The 19,426-nt window shown below is 39.9% G+C and overlaps 1 protein-coding gene and 1 pseudogene across 2 annotated transcripts in view; both read left to right on the top strand.

The window, feature by feature from the left end:
• The first annotated feature begins 3,065 nt into the window (after window positions 1–3,065).
• On the top strand, window positions 3,066–3,764 carry LOC142159952 (mitogen-activated protein kinase 4 pseudogene; annotated as a pseudogene).
• A 4,845-nt stretch (window positions 3,765–8,609) lies between these two features.
• The window catches only part of LOC142101260 (mitogen-activated protein kinase 4-like), a 40,318-nt gene continuing 29,501 nt past the window's right edge, over window positions 8,610–19,426 (top strand). For both annotated transcript variants that reach the window (XM_075185610.1, XM_075185601.1), the window contains exon 1: window positions 8,610–9,213. In XM_075185610.1, coding sequence (XP_075041711.1) covers window positions 8,662–9,213 — 552 coding nt within the window. In that variant the 5' untranslated portion in view covers window positions 8,610–8,661. The remainder of the gene's footprint in view (window positions 9,214–19,426) is intronic.

Raw genomic sequence — 19,426 nt, 5'->3', positions numbered from 1 at the left:
TGAAATCCAGCGAGAAAACTACCGTAACAACTGTATTTACGCGCACTATTACCGTAATGACGGTATTTACGTGCACTATTACCGTAATAACGGTATTTACGCGCACTATTACCGTAATACCGGTATTTACGCGCACTATTACCATAATAACGGTATTTACGCGCACTATTACCGTACTACCGGTAATAGTGCGCGCGCCGCGCGATTTTTGCCATTTTCGCCAACAATTGAATATGCCCCTAAAGGTCACTTATAAAAGTATAAAACGGCAGGCCCGCGGTGCAAATTGTATTTTTCAACACCCTATGTTAATTTTTGCTTATAAGAAGTGTAGAAATCTGTGTGTAGGGATTGCTGCATCTGTTGGAGAATGCAAAATAGAAAAATAAGAGAGTTGGCATAGATCCATGTAGGCATGAGGAGGGTTAATAGGCACACTTGGCAAATGTTGACGCAGTTTTTTCTGGTTTACAAATGGGGCCCTTTTGTCCGCAACACAAACACAAAATGAAATACTCAGCTCTGATAGTATATAGGGGCAAGTATTGGGGGCATGATGAAGTGACTGGAAATTTTGCGTCATGGCACAGTGGGGCGTAATCAGGAGGATGTGATTCTCATCATCCGGCCACACCTATTGCTGCATAATTATGCAAATATCATCCCTTGCAAATACGGCCTAATGACACAAGACAGAGAAGTGGGATCGGGGGGCGCGGCCTTCTCCCCCGGGAAATTTGGTAGTCAGACAGTACAGGAGAATAGACAAGCTTGGTGATTTCACAAGTTCTAGTGAATTGAGAGACATTTCACGCCTATTGAATCAGCCTATAAAACAGCTGCCTCCCTTATGTGTGGGTGATGGGTCCGAATAAAAGAGCGAGGGCATAAACCGGTAAATACGGTTACATTTTGCTGTCCACTTTATTTGTAGATCTAATTACAGTTACTCCATAAACGTATATATAAAAGCGTGAAGTAATTTCAAGTAATGCAACCTTTTTTTTTTTCTTTTTACAGACAGGTTTGTGACTGTTGTAAAATACAACAATCTGTTCAGTTTTCTTTCAAACTTTAACACGTATCCACATAAACATTTATTTTCCAGCAATTGAGACAAGTAAATGAATATCTGATGTGTCCAAAAGCACAAATTTGTGCACCACACGTAAAGACCTGGCATGTGGGAATGTGCAACATAATCTCCAATAAAAAAGGGATATTCGGAGGAAGGGGGGGGGGGGGGGGGGGGCGATATATTACTGTCTTTGCTCTATTACCCAAACAGGCAAAGCAATGCTATAGAACTGTCTGAAAAAGAGATTTGGCTACTGATTATTCAAGAAATGCTTGGAATTGGATATAGGAAAAACAAACTCGTACCTCTTAGCACATGTAAATTCTTCTCGGAAGATAATTGAAAACTATGTTGAGTCCAAAGCTTTATTTGCTGGTAATTTGTACATTGTACTCACCCACTCCGGGAGACTCCCCAATTCAGGGTAGGTCTCCCAGACTCTGGAGAGACAAGGCCATTCTCCCGCATCCTGCATGGGGGCCTCCTATTCATCAATTTGTGAAAAGCTTTGCTAGCAACTTTAAGCTACACACTGACCACCAATGTTAAATAGACCCCTGAGAGTTATATAGTGGAAGGAGCAGGGTTCCCCAGCAGCACAGAGTATATCAGGAGATAAGTGATGGGTTAGTTAGGACACTGCTGTATGTGACATGGGCAGTGACATGATGTGAGGAGGGGAATGGAGGCAGCAGGAAGCCACAGACTGAGAGTTATATAGTGGAAGGAGCAGGGTCCTCCACCAGCACAGTAGAGTATATCAGTGTATCAAACTTGTTAGAATTATAATTTTAAGTCCGTTATGTATAGGTTAGTTCAGGACTTGGCACAATTGTACACTGGGTTGGGGTACTAGGGATTCAGGCAGCAATTTGTTGAAATAACCCTAGTAGAATCTGCATAAAAGCTCCTGCCCAGTACCAACGTAGCCATGAAATGCTATTAAACTATTGCAAATTTTGCCAAGTATTGAGTAGTTATGTCAAGCCTTACACTCCTCTCTCTTATTACAAATTACTTTTTGCTTTGGTTATGCAATAAAAATGTGCATTTTTTTTTTTCTATTATAAACCTGAAAAGCATACACAGGATTGTTTAGTGCACCCGCTGTAAAAATTCAATTGTGTAGGTGAGCGCGGCTAATGAATTACCAAAGGTCTTGCTCAGTCACAGAGGTAATTTTCATGTTAACCTTCACACACACAAAGGATTAACATAAGCAACTAACGTTTATTGTCCTATCAATTCAATCAATCTTGTGCTTGCTTGCAGAGAGAAATGATAACGAAACAGCACTCAAGGCTGGCTACATACCACAATGCAGGTGACTTGCACAACTAAAGTCCCATCTACCTTTAAATGTCAAGAATCACTTGTTAGGACAGCAGAAGAGCCGTGCCTAAGAATGACAGCGGGATCAGTAAGATATTTGCCTTTACCGCTGTGTTAGGAGGAAGAACTTCAGCTGCACGTTACGAACTTGTGTGTTTCGGATGCAGCACAGATTGCCGGGAGCAAGAGGAGAAAAGATTGTCATTCCCGGTATTTGCAGAAGGAGAATCTGCTCATTTATTAATTATCACAATGCAGTTACAAGCATGGGAATCATGGGTTTGTTTTCTGGGCAAGGCTGACACCGCAGGTCTGTATGCAATAGACGGAAGCTGGAGTGTTTGAAATGTTTCTGTGCTGAAGTCAGGGCTTGTTGGGCTGCACCATACACAGAGTACGTCACAGCCTCAGCTGTCAGTGAGATGGTTACAAAAGCAGAAACCCTTTCTTATGTCAGATCAGTACACCGCGGTCCAATTATCAGCTGCTGTGTTGTGGAAGATTACGGTCATGTTTGATACAAAGAGAAGAATTGTCTCCTCCTTATAAAACAATGTGGAAACATTGCTACAATTTTTGGCTAAATTAATGAACTTTTCTTCAAAGCAAATTATTATTTTAATTTTTTTATGGTTTTCCAGGATTGTGCAAAAAAAATCACTTGTAGGTCAGTTGCTTTAAAACAAAAACGTAGTGACTTGTCTTTCGGCTTGATTTCAACGTAACTCTTCCTGCAACTGGAAACGTTGGCATGGCGATGGCTGAGAAGTGTGATTTCATCGTTAATATGTATGGGTACGATCTGGGTGGCCACTTTGTAGATTTTAAGCCTTTAGGATTCGGGGCCAATGGACAGGTCCTGTCTGCCACCGACAGCAAAACTTCTCAGAAGGTGGCGGTGAAAAAGATCACAATCAGCGACTGCCGCGGCATGAAACACGCGTTGCGAGAGATTAAGATAATCCGGCATCTTAACCATGATAACATTGTGAAGGTCCACACCGTGTTAGGTCCTAGAGGAGCTGATCTTGAAGGAGACCTTTTCAGATACAACCTGGTGTACATTGTGCAGGAACACCTGGAGACGGATCTGGCCCGCTTGCTGGAACAGGGACCTCTCAGCGAGGACCACGCCAAGCTTTTCATGTACCAGCTGCTCCGCGGATTGAAGTACATCCACTCCGCCAATGTGCTCCACAGGGACCTGAAACCAGCCAACATCTTCATCAGCACGGAGGACCTCGTACTCAAGATCGGTGACTTCGGGCTGGCCAGGATCGTGGACCAGCATTACTCACACAAGGTATTTATCTATTGTTCTCATACAGCAATACACTTTGCAAACAGTTTTTAAACTTAAGCTTTTAATTTGTTATACATAAAACCAATAAAATAATATTGTAATTATTTTTTTTATTTAAATCCCGACTTTTCTGAAATTGTAGTAATCTGTGACAGATCGCACTGTGTTAGGATAGATAGATACGAGATAGATATGAGATAGATAGATAGATATGAGATAGATATAGCATAGATTGATATAGGATATATTGATATAAGATATATATATAGTTTCAGATAGATATAGATAGATAGATATCGGATAAATAGAGCGATAGATACGAGAGAGACAGATATGCGATAGATAGATAGCTAGATGTCGGATAAATAGTTATAAGATAGATAGATATGAGATAGATATAGGATAGATAGATATGAGATGGATATAGGATAAATAGATAGATAGCTAGATGTCGGATAAATAGTTATATATAGGATAGATAGATAGGAGATAGATATAGGATAGATAGATATGAAATGGATACAGGGGCACACGCAACCCCCCTGACCCAAAAAAACCCCAAAAAACACACGAGAGAGCTGCTGCTCCGTATCCGTATCAGCAGCGCTGTCATATACAGCAGCCGCGGCGCTGTCGAAGAAGCTTCCGCGGCGGTGCTGCGTGCGCCACTGGGATATAGGATAAATAGATATATATGAGATAGATATAGGATAAATAGATGGATAGATATAGGATAGATAGATAGATATAGGATAGATAGATAGATATGAGATAGACATGATACATATGAGATGGATAGATATGAGATAGATATAGGATAAATAATAGATATGAGATAGATATAGGATAAATAGATAGATATGAGATAGATATAGGATAAGTAGATAGATATGAGATAGATATAGGATAAATAGATAGATATGAGATAGATATAGGATAAATAGATGCATAGATATAGGATAGATAGTTAGATATAGGATAGATAGATAGATATGAGATAGACATGATAGATATGAGATGGATAGATATGAGATAGATATAGGATAAATAGATAGATATGAGATAGATATAGGATAAATAGATAGATATGAGATAGATATAGGATAAATAGATAGATATGAGATAGATATAGGATAATAGATAGATATGAGATAGATAGATAGATATGAGATAGATATAGGATAGATAGATAGATATGAGATAGATATAGGATAATAGATAGATATGAGATAGATAGATAGATATGAGATAGATATAGGATAGATAGATAGATATGAGATAGATATAGGATAAATAGATAGATATGAGATAGATAGATAGATATGAGATAGATATAGGATAGATAGATAGATATGAGATAGATATAGGATAAATAGATAGATATGAGATAGATATAGGATAAATAGATAGCTATGAGATAGACATGATAGATATGAGCTGGATAGATAGATATGAGATAGATATAGGATAAATAGATAGATATGAGATATGGCGTATTTCGTATTACCATGCACCCCACTCACTTGCCAGTCAGAAAAGTTGACACGTATGACATACATACATACATACATACAGTAAAATAATTAATAGATGAGAGTTGGCCTTCTAGTGCACTGCTGTTGGAGTTAATAAGGAGATGGCCATATTTAGTATTTAAAAATGCTCATGAACATTGTGACATCATCGAGAGAACATTAGTGTACCCGCACGCGGTGCAGCCACGTAACTGACGTGTGAGGGTGACATCAGTTCACCACCCATGTGCTGGGGTATAGTTGGCATACGGCTCCAAGTTGGCATATCTACAGGTCTGGAAAATCCTTTAGTGCATTTGTGGAAAATGTGATTTGACTACAGCATCTTTTAATGTCTAACATTTATTGTCATTCGAGGATTCAGTGAATGTAACTGTTCTGTAAACCTCTGTAAGCCTGTCCTAGTATTGTTATTCCGGGCTGAATAATGGATTTAAGATGCAGGACAGTAATCGACAGCTAGGCTTCCCTAAATGTTCTAGAATCCACATACTGATCTGTGTAGTGGACAAACGGCCTCTAAATGGAAGTTCAGATCGTTAGTCGTTACCACTACCAACAGTGTCAGTATTACTTTTTTGTGATTTACCTGAATCGGCGTTTTCTGGTTCAATCCATATTAATAAAACGTAAATCTGTAAAGCATGGAATACTGCCCCCATAGTCCGACCTGTACAGCTTGGTAATGTAACGCCCAATGTAGATCCTGATACATGTCTGAAAAATACATAAAACGTATCGGGAACAAGTTATCAAAGGACAAAAAGCCTATCTGCCGGTGATATGGCTGTTTCACTTTGTTGTATAGATGTACGGGGTTTATCGTAGCGATAAACGTGACCGCTTCCCCATGCAATACTTGTTTTGTTAATTTTTCTTAATTTAAATTAATTTGTATTCCTTATAAATATATCAATAATTTAAACCGTACAAATGCTTTATTCCAAGATTGAAGAGAGAAGCTAAATATAAGCCGTTTTGCCTATTGATAAGTTTGCCCCTGATTCATGTTCGGATACAACCTGTGGTTAAACAAAGAAGAGCAGGGAATATGAGCGTAGTTACGACTGTATTGATATCCAATCGGAACTCAAGATACGTTTCCATTGGAGTTTGGGTGTAAGTACGCTCTGCCTAAACGTTACTTGCCACATGTAGACAGAACACAGTAGGGCATACGCACATACATAGGTCTCATCAGAACACATACAACAAATATTTATATTGTAAAATAAATTAACAAATCTAATCATCATTAATAAAAATATGGATTGTTAAAAAAAATATTTATCTTTTTACATTAAGTACATTAATCAAGATGTTTGTTTACTGCAGACTGTACAAAAAAAGCGTTTTTATGGTCTATCAGTTGCATACACATGTTCTGTGCTAGCTGTAGGCACGAATAGGTGTAGTTTTTAATACAAACACTATGCTGCGTCAGTCGTCACAATTAGTCGGCCCTTACACCTGTCCTGTAGCTGTTGCAAATGATACGGCAGGAACAAACGCACTTATGAGAAACCCTGGATTTGAATTGGCCACATCTGTGTCGGAACGCCCTCTGCACCCTTACTGTAAGTGGCCTTTGTTAGTTCGCCTCTTTCCTCCCTTATTAAACCTCTCAAGCCGTAGGTGTCATTTGCATTCAGTCATAACTTTGGCAGCACAGTGGCTCAGTGGTTAGCACTTCTGTCTCACAGCACTGGGGTCATGAGTTCAATTCTTGACCATGGCTTTATCTGTGAGGCGTTTCTATGTCATCCCTGTGTTTGCGTGGGTTTCCTCCGGGTGCTCCGGTTTCCTCCCACACTCCAAAAACATACTGGTAGGTTAATTGGCTGCTAACAAATGACCCTAGTCTGTGTGTGTGTGTGTGTGTTAGAAAATTTAGACTGTAAGCTCCAATGGAGCAGGGACTGATGTCTCTGTACAGCGCTGCGGAATCAGTGGTGCTATATAAATGATGATGATAAATTGCATGCAATTGTGTTCATTGGTGTGAGCTCCGTTTTGGAGCAAACACAAAGCTTTTTCACGCAATACACGGCCCACAAGCCGACTTACGTCCGAACATGAATCAGGCCCAAACTGTGCTCCAATGCCAACTAAGCAAAACTTCAGGAACTATGGAGCCAACGCGCCAACAAAAAATTGTTAGTGGTCGGACACCTGCTCCTGGCTCCCGAATCTTGCTCATAGCTAATTTTTTTTCCATTTTGTTAAAGTCACCAGGAGAATGACAGTTGTTGCAGACAACCTGCTTGGTCGTTAGGAGTTATAGCACCTTTTTCCTCTGCACCACTATCTATGAATGTCTCCGATACAATGTTGATATGAGGTCATGCTATAATTCAATGCTATTAGTTGCCTCGGATCCTACGGCGCTCCCAAACAGCTTTCCTCCCAAATGTCCCAATTTGAGGGGACTGTCCCGCCACCTCGCCGGGAAGTTTGCAGGTATGTCCTGGCACAGCGTGTGGCAATTCTACCGTCTTTTCAGTGTAGGGGCGTTTCGGACATTCCGGGCATCAGTTGTGCCAGGCACTCACCCAGAGAAGGGTATGCCCACACTCGGTGTGCCCTCATGCAGCATAAATACATCCTTTTTTGTATGCACACAGTTTGTCCCAATTTGGATGGGGATCGATGATAGGAGGTACGAAACTGGACCGCTTCTCTTAATACTAGAAGCAGTTATTAGTATTTGTTCTAAAGTTATTTATTAAAAGTACTTAAAATACATGAGCCCTGTATTATGATCACAGCAATTGATTGTGTTGGAGAGTGAACGTGTTTGGATGCAGAGGCACAAAAGAGAAGAGAGTAGACAGATAACGTTGGCCAACATGCGGCTCCTTCATCGGAAGCATATCCATCGGTCCTATTGTCCTGAGCTGTGCTGTATAAACAGTACAGGTCACATTCCTGTCATTTCTGAGCGCACATCAATACACTGTCAGCACTGTATACACTGTATGCAATAGACGGAAGCTGGAGTGTTTGAAATGTTTCTGTGCTGAAGTCAGGGCTTGTTGGGCTGCACCATACACAGAGTACGTCACAGCCTCAGCTGTCAGTGAGATGGTTACAAAAGCAGAAACCCTTTCTTATGTCAGATCAGTACACCGAGGTCCAATCATCAGCTGCTGTGTTGTGGAAGATTACGGTCATGTTTGATACAAAGAGAAGAATTGTCTCCTCCTTATAAAACAATGTGGAAACATTGCTACAATTTTTGGCTAAATTAATGAACTTTTCTTCAAAGCAAATTATTATTTTAATTTTTTTATGGTTTTCCAGGATTGTGCAAAAAAAATCACTTGTAGGTCAGTTGCTTTAAAACAAAAACTTAGTGACTTGTCTTTCGGCTTGATTTCAACGTAACTCTTCCTGCAACTGGAAACGTTGGCATGGCGATGGCTGAGAAGTGTGATTTCATCGTTAATATGTATGGGTACGATCTGGGTGGCCACTTTGTAGATTTTAAGCCTTTAGGATTCGGGGCCAATGGACAGGTCCTGTCTGCCACCGACAGCAAAACTTCTCAGAAGGTGGCGGTGAAAAAGATCACAATCAGCGACTGCCGCGGCATGAAACACGCGTTGCGAGAGATTAAGATAATCCGGCATCTTAACCATGATAACATTGTGAAGGTCCACACCGTGTTAGGTCCTAGAGGAGCTGATCTTGAAGGAGACCTTTTCAGATACAACCTGGTGTACATTGTGCAGGAACACCTGGAGACGGATCTGGCCCGCTTGCTGGAACAGGGACCTCTCAGCGAGGACCACGCCAAGCTTTTCATGTACCAGCTGCTGCGCGGATTGAAGTACATCCACTCCGCCAATGTGCTCCACAGGGACCTGAAGCCAGCCAACATCTTCATCAGCACGGAGGACCTCGTACTCAAGATCGGTGACTTCGGGCTGGCCAGGATCGTGGACCAGCATTACTCACACAAGGTATTTATCTATTGTTCTCATACAGCAATACACTTTGCAAACAGTTTTTAAACTTAAGCTTTTAATTTGTTATACATAAAACCAATAAAATAATAATATAATTATTTTTTTATTTAAATCCTGACTTTTCTGAAATTCTCGTCATCTTTAACAGATCAAACTGTGTTAGGATAGATAGATAGATTGATATGAGATAGATATAGGATAGATAGATGGATAGATAGATAAATATAGGATGGATGGATAGATATATATATATATAGGATAGATAGATGGATATGAAATAGATATAGTATAAATATAGATAGATATGAGATAGATATAGGATAAATATAGATAGATAAGAGATAAATAGATATAGGATAGATAGATAAGAGATAGATAGATATAGGATATATAAATATGAGAGAGATAGATATAGGATAGATAGATAGATAGATATAGGATAGATATGAGATAGATAGATGGATAAATATAGGATAGATAGATTGATATAGGATAGATAGATATCAGATAAATAGATAGATATCGGATAAATAGTTATATATAGGATAGATAGATAGATATGAAATAGATAGATATAGGATATATAGATAGATAGATATGAAATAGATAGATATAGGATAGATAGATATCTATCGGATAAATAGATAGATATCACATAGATATGAGATAGATATAGTATAAATATAGATAGATATGAGCTAGATATAGATAGATAAGAGATAAATAGATATAGGATAGATAGATAGATATAGGATAAATAGATATGGGATAGATAGATATAGGATAGATAGATATAGGATAGATAGATATAGGATAGATAGATTCATATGATAGATAGATATGAGCTAGATGGAGAGATAGATAGATATAGGATAGATAGATAGATATAGGATAAATAGATATGAGATAGATAGATATAGGATAGATAGATATGAGCTAGATGGAGAGATAGATAGATTAGATAGATACAGATGCATACACGCCAAAATGGCGTATTTCGTATTGCCATGTACCCCTCTCACTTGCCAGTCAGAAAAGTTGGCACATATGACATACATACATACATACATACATACATACATACATACATACATACATACATACAGTAAAATAATTAATAGATGAGAGTTGGCCTTCTAGTGCACCGCTGTTGGAGTTAATAAGGAGATGGCCATATTTAGTATTTAAAAATGCTCATGAACATTGTGACATCATCGAGAGAACATTAGTGTACCCGCACATGGGGCAGCCACGTAACTGACGTGTGAGGGTGACATCAGTTCACCACCCATGTGCTGGGGTATAGTTGGCATACGGCTCCAAGTTGGCATATCTACAGGTCTGGAAAATCCTTTAGTGCATTTGTGGAAAATGTGATTTGACTACAGCATCTTTTAATGTATAACATTTATTGTCATTCGAGGATTCAGTGAATGTAACTGTTCTGTAAACCTCTGTAAGCCTGTCCTAGTATTGTTATTCCGGGCTGAATAATGGATTTAAGATGCAGGACAGTAATCGACAGCTAGGCTTCCCTAAATGTTCTAGAATCCACATACTGATCTGTGTAGTGGACAAACGGCCTCTAAATGGAAGTTCAGATCGTTAGTCGTTACCACTACCGACAGTGTCAGTATTACTTTTTTGTGATTTACCTGAATTGGCGTTTTCTGGTTCAATCCATATTAATAAAACGTAAATCTGTAAAGCATGGAATACTGCCCCCATAGTGCGACCTGTACAGCTTGGTAATGTAACGCCCAATGTATATCCTGATACACGTCTGAAAAATACATAAAACGTATCGGGAACAAGTTATCAAAGGACAAAAAGCCTATCTGCCGGGGATATGGCTGTTTCACTTTGTTGTATAGATGTAGAGGGTTTATCGTAGCGATAAACGTGACCGCTTCCCCATGCAATACTTGTTTTGTTAATTTTTCTTAATTTAAATTAATTTGTATTCCTTATAAATATATCAATAATTTAAACCGTACAAATGCTTTATTCCAAGATTGAAGAGAGAAGCTAAATATAAGCCATTTTGCCTATTGATAAGTTTGCCCCTGATTCATGTTCGGATACAACCTGTGGTTAAACAAAGAAGAGCAGGGAATATGAGCGTAGTTACGACTGTATTGATATCCAATCGGAACTCAAGATACGTTTCCATTGGAGTTTGGGTGTAAGTACGCTCTGCCTAAACGTTACTTGCCACATGTAGACAGAACACAGTATGGCATACGCACATACATAGGTCTCTTTAGAACACATACAACAAATATTTATATTGTAAAATAAATTAACAAATCTAATCATCATTAATAAAAATATGGATTGTTTAAAAAAATATTTATCTTTTTACATTAAGTACATTAATCAAGATGTTTGTTTACTGCAGACTGTACAAAAAAAGCGTTTTTATGGTCTATCAGTTGCATATACATGTTCTGTGCTAGCTGTAGGCACGAATAGGTGTAGTTTTTAATACAAACACTATGCTGCGTCAGTCGTCACAATTAGTCGGCACTTACACCTGTCCTGTGCCCTCGGCACCCTTACTGTAAGTGGCCTTTGTTAGTTCGCCTCTTTCCTCCCTTATTAAACCTCTCAAGTCGTAGGTGTCATTTGCATTCAGTCATAACTTGGGCAGCACAGTGGCTCAGTGGTTAGCACTTCTGTCTCACAGCACTGGGGTCATGAGTTCAATTCTTGACCATGGCTTTATCTGTGAGGCGTTTGTATGTCATCCCTGTGTTTGCGTGGGTTTCCTCCGGGTGCTCCGGTTTCCTCCCACACTCCAAAAACATATACTGGTAGGTTAATTGGCTGCTAACAAATGACCCTAGTCTGTGTATGTGTGTGTGTGTGTGTGTGTGTGTGTGTGTTAGGAAATTTAGACTGTAAGCTCCAATGGAGCAGGGACTGATGTCTCTGTACAGCGCTGCGGAATCAGTGGTGCTATATAAATGATGATGATAAATTGCATGCAATTGTGTTCATTGGTGTGAGCTCCGTTTTGGAGCAAACACAAAGCTTTTTCACGCAATACACGGCCAACAAGCGGACTTACGTCCGAACATGAATCAGGCCCAAACTGTGCTCCAATGCCAACTAAGCAAAACTTCAGGAACTATGGAGCCAACGCGCCAACAAAAAATTGTTAGTGGTCGGACACCTGCTCCTGGCTCCCGAATCTTGCTCATAGCTAGTTTTTTTTTCATTTTGTTAAAGTCACCAGGAGAATGACAGTTGTTGCAGACAACCTGCTTGATCGTTAGGAGTTATAGCACCTTTTTCCTCTGCACCACTATCCATGAATGTCTTCGATACAATGTTGATATGAGGTCATGCTATAATTAAATGCTATTAGTGGCCTCGGATCCTACGGCGCTCCCAAACAACTGGCCTCCCAAATGTCCCAATTTGAGGGGACTGTCCCGCCACCTCGCCGGGAAGTTTGCAGGTATGTCCTGGCACAGTGTGTGGCAATTCTACCGTCTTTTCAGTGTAGGGGCGTTTCGGACATTCCGGGCATCAGGTGTGCCAGGCACTCACCCAGAGAAGGGTATGCCCACACTCGGTGTGCCCTCATGCAGCATAAATACATCCTTTTTTGTATGCACACAGTTTGTCCCAATTTGGATGGGGATCGATGATAGGAGGTACGAAACTGGACCGCTTCTCTTCCTAATACTAGAAGCAGTTATTAGTATTTGTTCTAAAGTTATTTATTAAAAGTACTTAAAATACATGAGCTCTGTATTATGATCACAGCAATTGATTGTGTTGGAGAGTGAACGTGTTTAGATGCAGAGGCACAGAAGAGAGAGAGTAGACAGATAACGTTGGCCAACATGCGGCTCCTTCATCGGAAGCATATCCATTGGTCCTATTGTCCTGAGCTGTGCTGTATAAACAGTCCAGGTCACATTCCTGTCATTTCTGAGCGCACATCAATACACTGTCAGCAGGTAGATATTATTACACAGGAGGCAGGTGGGGTGGATTTGGGAAACTATAGACAGATGGAAGGTTTATCTATTAAATCACGTTCTTTGGTACTCTCTAGCATTTCATATGTATTGGACCAATAAATGCCATTATAACATCACACAACAGCGTATATGGGTCTGCAGGGTTGATAGGTGATCCTTACTGTTACAAGTTAGACTTGGGCTTCTATAATTTTAAAATGAAAAATCAAGACACCAATGTGAGCTGGGGGTAAATGTATCAAGCTGAGAGTTTTCTGGCGGGTTTGAAAAACCAATCAGATTCTAGCTATCGTTTATTTGGTACATTCTACAAAATGACAGCTAGAATCTGATTGGTTGCTATAGGCAACATCTCCACTTTTCAAACCCGCCGGAATACTCTCAGCTTGATACATTTTACCCCCTGGATTCTGTTCACAAATTACCCCGTACTTCCTTTCAGGTTCTAAATAAGATAAAGTGATCAGTACACTACTCCCTTTGACCGTCCTTGACTTGTGGAAGTCAGAAGTCATCCATTGGTGTAAAAAGGTCAGACTTTATTTACATTGGTTTAGATGTACATCATTATGGTTTATTCATTATAAGAATGAAGGATTTAGGGCTTCTCCTGTTTTACTCTGGCTGACAGAGAACTCCAGCAATGGCCGGGAAAATTATCACCGGTAGGGAGGGCTTCATAAATTGGGAGAAGCCCTAAATCCAGCGAAAACAGCGGCTTCAGCGATTTAGGGCTTTTCACTATTTGATAAATAGACCCAAAGTGTAAAATCGGGCCATTGTGAACATCTTAAAAGGCTTCGCTGATTTCTGTGAAATTAAGAACACCTTAAATTTTACATGGCCTCCAATATCTCATCAGATAGACAAAATGGTGTTTTTCAATTCACGCTCATAATCCCTATTATGGCATCCGCTTGGTAGAACATGACCAACCAGCTATGCCCATAAACATTCGCTCCTAGCGCAATCGGTACCATCAGCGTATCTCTGTAAAAATTGTGTGACGGTGTAAAAATAGCAGAGAGTTACATCACAAAACCATTAATTACGTCTTTTGCAATATGCACCCATATCATTTAAGGATTGTAAATGACTTGCATTGTCTATCTTTGTGAATTCTGACATTACATAGCACATACGACTGTGTACGCTATAGTAAGTTGTATTTTAACTTATACGTGAAAGACTGCCATGATTTGCTTCAGTCTCTGGCCGCCATTAAGAGTGTGTTTTTTTGTTTGTTTTTTTTCATATCAACCTTGTATGTTTATATACTGTATATAACGAAAGTATATATATATATATATATATATTTTTGTGCATATGTGCCTGGATTGTGGGATAACCATTTCTCCAATGCACACAAGATACCTTTTTCCCTATAGATATTATACGACTATATAATGTCTATGGGAGCCTTGAAATTGATTGTACTCCACTTCACTGGAAAGAGAATGTGCAATCGCTGACCGCTAGTATCAAAACTGGCACCGCACCACCCGTCCTAATTCTGTAATGGATCTGCAAGGACGGAATAGTGCCCTGTATGCTTAATGCTCCATAGTGTTTTCTGCACTGTATTGAGAATATAAATTACTTATTAAAAATCGGCATCTCCGTGCATGAGAATAATTAATAATTCATGTTTAATTTGAACATATAAGTGTGTACGGAGCACATCACTAACACTCCAGCATCTGCAATTGAGAAGACATTTATATCTACTGGAAGCCCCCTGCGCCCTTTAACCTGATGAACCATTCTTCACCTGACCCAGATATAGGTGTTCAGTCATAAATGTGTGTGAGCGATGGTTCCAAGACATTAAATACATGTGTTACCAATCATACACAGAGGAACAAGGAGAAGATATAACGCAGTAAGTCCAGTGAGAGAAATCAAGGACGGAGCAACCTTCCCGCTGCAAAACACATTTATGCGAGAAAAGATTTATGCCGAAAATGAAAAAAAATTCTAAAAAAAAACGCAATAGGAAAGTCTTCTTTCTAAAGACTATATTTATTGCCTGCTGTTCGGTATTGATCAGCAGGTAATAAATAAATATGTGAATGGGTTAAAGTACGGTCACATGACCGCACTGCAGGCAAGTAGGCTGCAGGTGAACCAGCTCCCAGGGAGCAGTTTGATTGGTTAGCTTCTCTGCCCGTGATTGGTGTAGCAGTTACCTTTTTTTTTGTGGGTCTGTTTAGCTGCCGGTTCTGGTTTTGCCTCCATTCTGGCCGTGCTCTGGATTGCCACCTACGCTGACTTTTTGCTTGGATTTAGACCAATCCCTGAATTGCTGCCTGCCCTGACCTTTTACCTGGATATTGACGTTTCCTTTATAGCTGCCTGCCCTGAGCTCTGCCCAAGGACCACATCTTAGCCAATCTTTTGCTCTAAAGTGTCCCCATTTTATTTTTATGTTTTTTGTTTCATTTGAAATGTTTTGGATTTGTGCTCCATGACTGTAAAGTTTGGTTTGATGTTTACGGTTTAAAACTATATTTTTCTAAGTGTTTACAAATAGAATCAAGGAAATAAATTATCCCTTCATTTACTAATACAGCAGCACTGCTGAAGTTTGACAGAAGATGACATCTCTGGTGTCGGAAGCATATGATTGGCTGGTTGCTGCCTTGTCCAATCAGGTGCCTTCAGCACACACAGCCATTGGTAACTCAACCCCTTCCATATGACGTTAGGGTAAGACAGACTCTTATGCAGAAATAGACAATTAATTTACAAAGCAAGAAATGTGTTCTTTCTGGTTCAGTTAACCTTACAAGTAAACTGCCAGATTAAACATTACACACAAGGAGATTTTGGCTGTGTTGGTTGTTGTTGTGGAATGTAATATATACTGGTCTAAGCCGGACCCAGCTCTTGTATTCTACAAGTAAGACAGGATGGATGGACACTATGTGTCATATATGACTTATACTGACACCTGGGGAATGTGATGCACACAGCTTTATTTGCATTTATTGCACTTTAACATTTTACAGGGACAGAAAATGTATTATAAAATGACATGTGCTGAGACATAAATGTAATAAGAAATTCCTAGCATGTTTCAGTAACACTGTTAGAGGAAGCGGTAAGATACCTTCTAAGAAGGAAAAGTGGAGGTGTTGCCCATAGCAACCAATCAGATTCTAGCTATCATTTATCTAGTACATTCTAGAACAGTGATTGTCAGCAGGGAGCCCGAGGGTCACATTTGACTCTCTGAGCCTTCACCTGTGGCCCCAGCTCCTTCCTGCTTTATTTCCAGATGTGTGTGTTATATCTAGAGATGGTCACTGACCCCCGTGTTTTGGTTTTGGATTCGGTTTTGGATCTGGATTACCGTCGTGTTTTGGTTTTGGTTTTGGTTTTGCAAAACCGCCATTGCGTGTTTTGGTTTTGGTTTTGGTTTTGTTTGGTTTTGTTTTGCTATTTTGTTGGAAAATCCATGTTTTTGTGCCTAAAATAACCCAATTTAGTGCTCCAACTGTTTAAGAGATAAGTAATCTAATTGTTGAGGTAATAAATCATCCAAAAAAACACTTTAATTCTTCATTGGTAGGCCTTCATTTATTCTACACACAAAACAGATTGTCTTCCTCTCTATCTATGCATATTGGCAATGCAGCCATCGTCTTTGGATGTATATTACACCCTACACTTATAGTTAAATATGTAAAGAAATGGAAAAAGACAGTTTGCTTTCTGTCTCTATAGGCCCCCCTCCACTTTTTTAAAAAAAACAAAAAATTCAGCCATTATAGACTGTACAACATTAATTGACATGGAGAAAGCCAGTTTGGTTTCTGTCTCTCTAGGCCCCCCTCCACTTGTATAAAATACCAAAAAATCCAGCCGTTATAGACTGTACAATATTAATTGACATGGAGAAAGCCAGTTTGGTTTCTGTCTCTCTAGGCCCCCCTCCACTTGTATAAAATACTAATAAATTCAGCCGTTATATACTGTACAATAAAAATTGAAATGGACAAAGGCAGTTTGGTATCTGTCTGCATCAGATCCTCTCTCCACTAGGAGTAAAATAGAAAACTATTCAGCCGTTATATAATCTAGAATATAAATAGAAATTGAGAAAGGCAATTTGGTATCTGTCTGCATCATAATCATCAACATCATCATTAGCGTCGCCTACACAAATCTTACCCTCATCCTCTTCTAATTCCAAAGTGGCATCCTCAATTTGGGTATCACCGGCTACACTCGGGCTATTAAGGCACACATCAGCAGAATGCTCATGATTAGACATCCCACTGTTGGATGGACTCTCTACAGGGATTGTTGTCATTTGTGAATCAGAGCAAACATTCTCCTCTAATGCCTTACTGTTATCTTGCAGCTCGGCTTTGATGCGTAACAGTAGTTGTGCACCAATTGTAGGCTGGGTAACTTTTTGGGATCTGCCACTAATAGCCAAAGGTGAAGGCCTCATTCTCTCTTTGCCACTGCGTGTGTAGAATGGCATGCTTGCAATTTTTTTTTTATCGTCACTTAACTTTTGCTCAGTTACACTTCTTTTTCGCTTCAATACAGTAAAAAAAAATTTGTTTTTTGTTTTTTGCACTAATTTGGAAACACTCTGTTGTTTGACATCGCCTTGGCCAGATGACGTACTGGGAACACTAACATCAGAACTGGTGACAGAACCTGGTTGCTCATTCTGATCATATGTGGACTGCTTTGAATCCATTCTGAGCGCAAACCACTGGGGAGTGCTAAAAATTATTTAGTAGATTCTGCTGACAGTTATGACTTTTGACAGCCAGAAATATTAATGCACAATTAGGGAGGACACCCCAAAAGCACTGAGGAGTGCTACAAATTATTTAGTAGATACTGCTGACAGATATGACTTTTGACAGCCAGAAATATTAATGCACAATTAGGGAGGACACCCCAAAAGCACTGAGGAGTGCTACAAATTATTTAGTAGATACTGCTGACAGATATGACTTTTGACAGCCAGAAATATTAATGCACAATTAGGGAGGACACCCCAAAAGCACTGAGGAGTGCTACAAATTATTTAGTAGATACTGCTGACAGATATGACTTTTGACAGCCAGAAATATTAATGCACAATTAGGGAGGACACCCCAAAAGCACTGAGGAGTGCTAAAAATTATTTAGTAGATACTGCTGACAGATATGACTTTTGACAGCCAGAAATATTTATGCACAATTATGGGGGACACCCCAAAAGCGCTGGGGAGTGCCAAATATGAAGAAAAAATAATAAACCTCTATCCTCCTCTCTGCACTAGCGATTTTGGTTAGAGCAATTGCAAGAACAATATTGTATTATCTGTCCCTGCTCTAATTAGCCTATGACTACACCCTGCTCTCTCCCTCTGTCAAATGGCGATGGATTGCTGTGGAGGCGTGTATTTATAAAGTTGAAGTATCGCGAGAACCGAGCCCCGAGATCCGACGACGTCACAATGACGTTCGGCCTCGATTTGGATTCGGAATGGGCGGGAGAGTACCGAGCTGCTCAGCTCGGTACTCGGATACCCAAAGTTCGGGTGGGTTCGGTTCTCGGAGAACCGGACCCGCCCATCTCTAGTTATATCATCATCATTTATTTATATAGCGCCACTAATTCCGCAGCGCTGTACAGAGAATTCACTCACATCAGTCCCTGCCCCATTGGAGCTTACAGTCTAAATTCCCTAACATATACACACACAGAGACAGAGAGAGAGAGAGAGAGAGACTAGGGTCAATTTAATGGCAGCCAATTAACCTACCAGTATGTTTTTGGCGTGTGAGAGGAAACCGGAGCACCCGGAGGAAACCCACGCAAACACGGGGAGAACATACAAACTCCTCACAGATAAAGCCATAGTTGGGAATTGAACTCATGACCCCAGTGCTGTGGGGCAGAAGTGCTAACCACTGAGCCACAGTGCTGCCAATTGTGTAAAATGCAGATAGGTGTCTCGTTCTTTGACTACACGTATTGTTTTATCTCATTACTGAAATTAAGAGTAATGTGCGGCCCCTTTGAAGCTTAGAGGACCACACCATGTGGCCCCTGAAATGTGTCTGGTTGTCTATTATCAACATCTCGACTTTTCCTTTTTAGAAGGTTTGATCAATCTACCCCTTGTTTTATGATTGTACCGTATGAAACTTTATACATAATCCAAACATTCCGAGAGGGCAATTGAATTAGC

Source organism: Mixophyes fleayi, chromosome 1 (genome assembly GCF_038048845.1).
Source record: "Mixophyes fleayi isolate aMixFle1 chromosome 1, aMixFle1.hap1, whole genome shotgun sequence".
In the NCBI taxonomy this organism is placed as follows: Eukaryota; Metazoa; Chordata; class Amphibia; order Anura; family Limnodynastidae; genus Mixophyes; species Mixophyes fleayi.
This window is presented reverse-complemented; position numbering and strand designations above follow the sequence as displayed.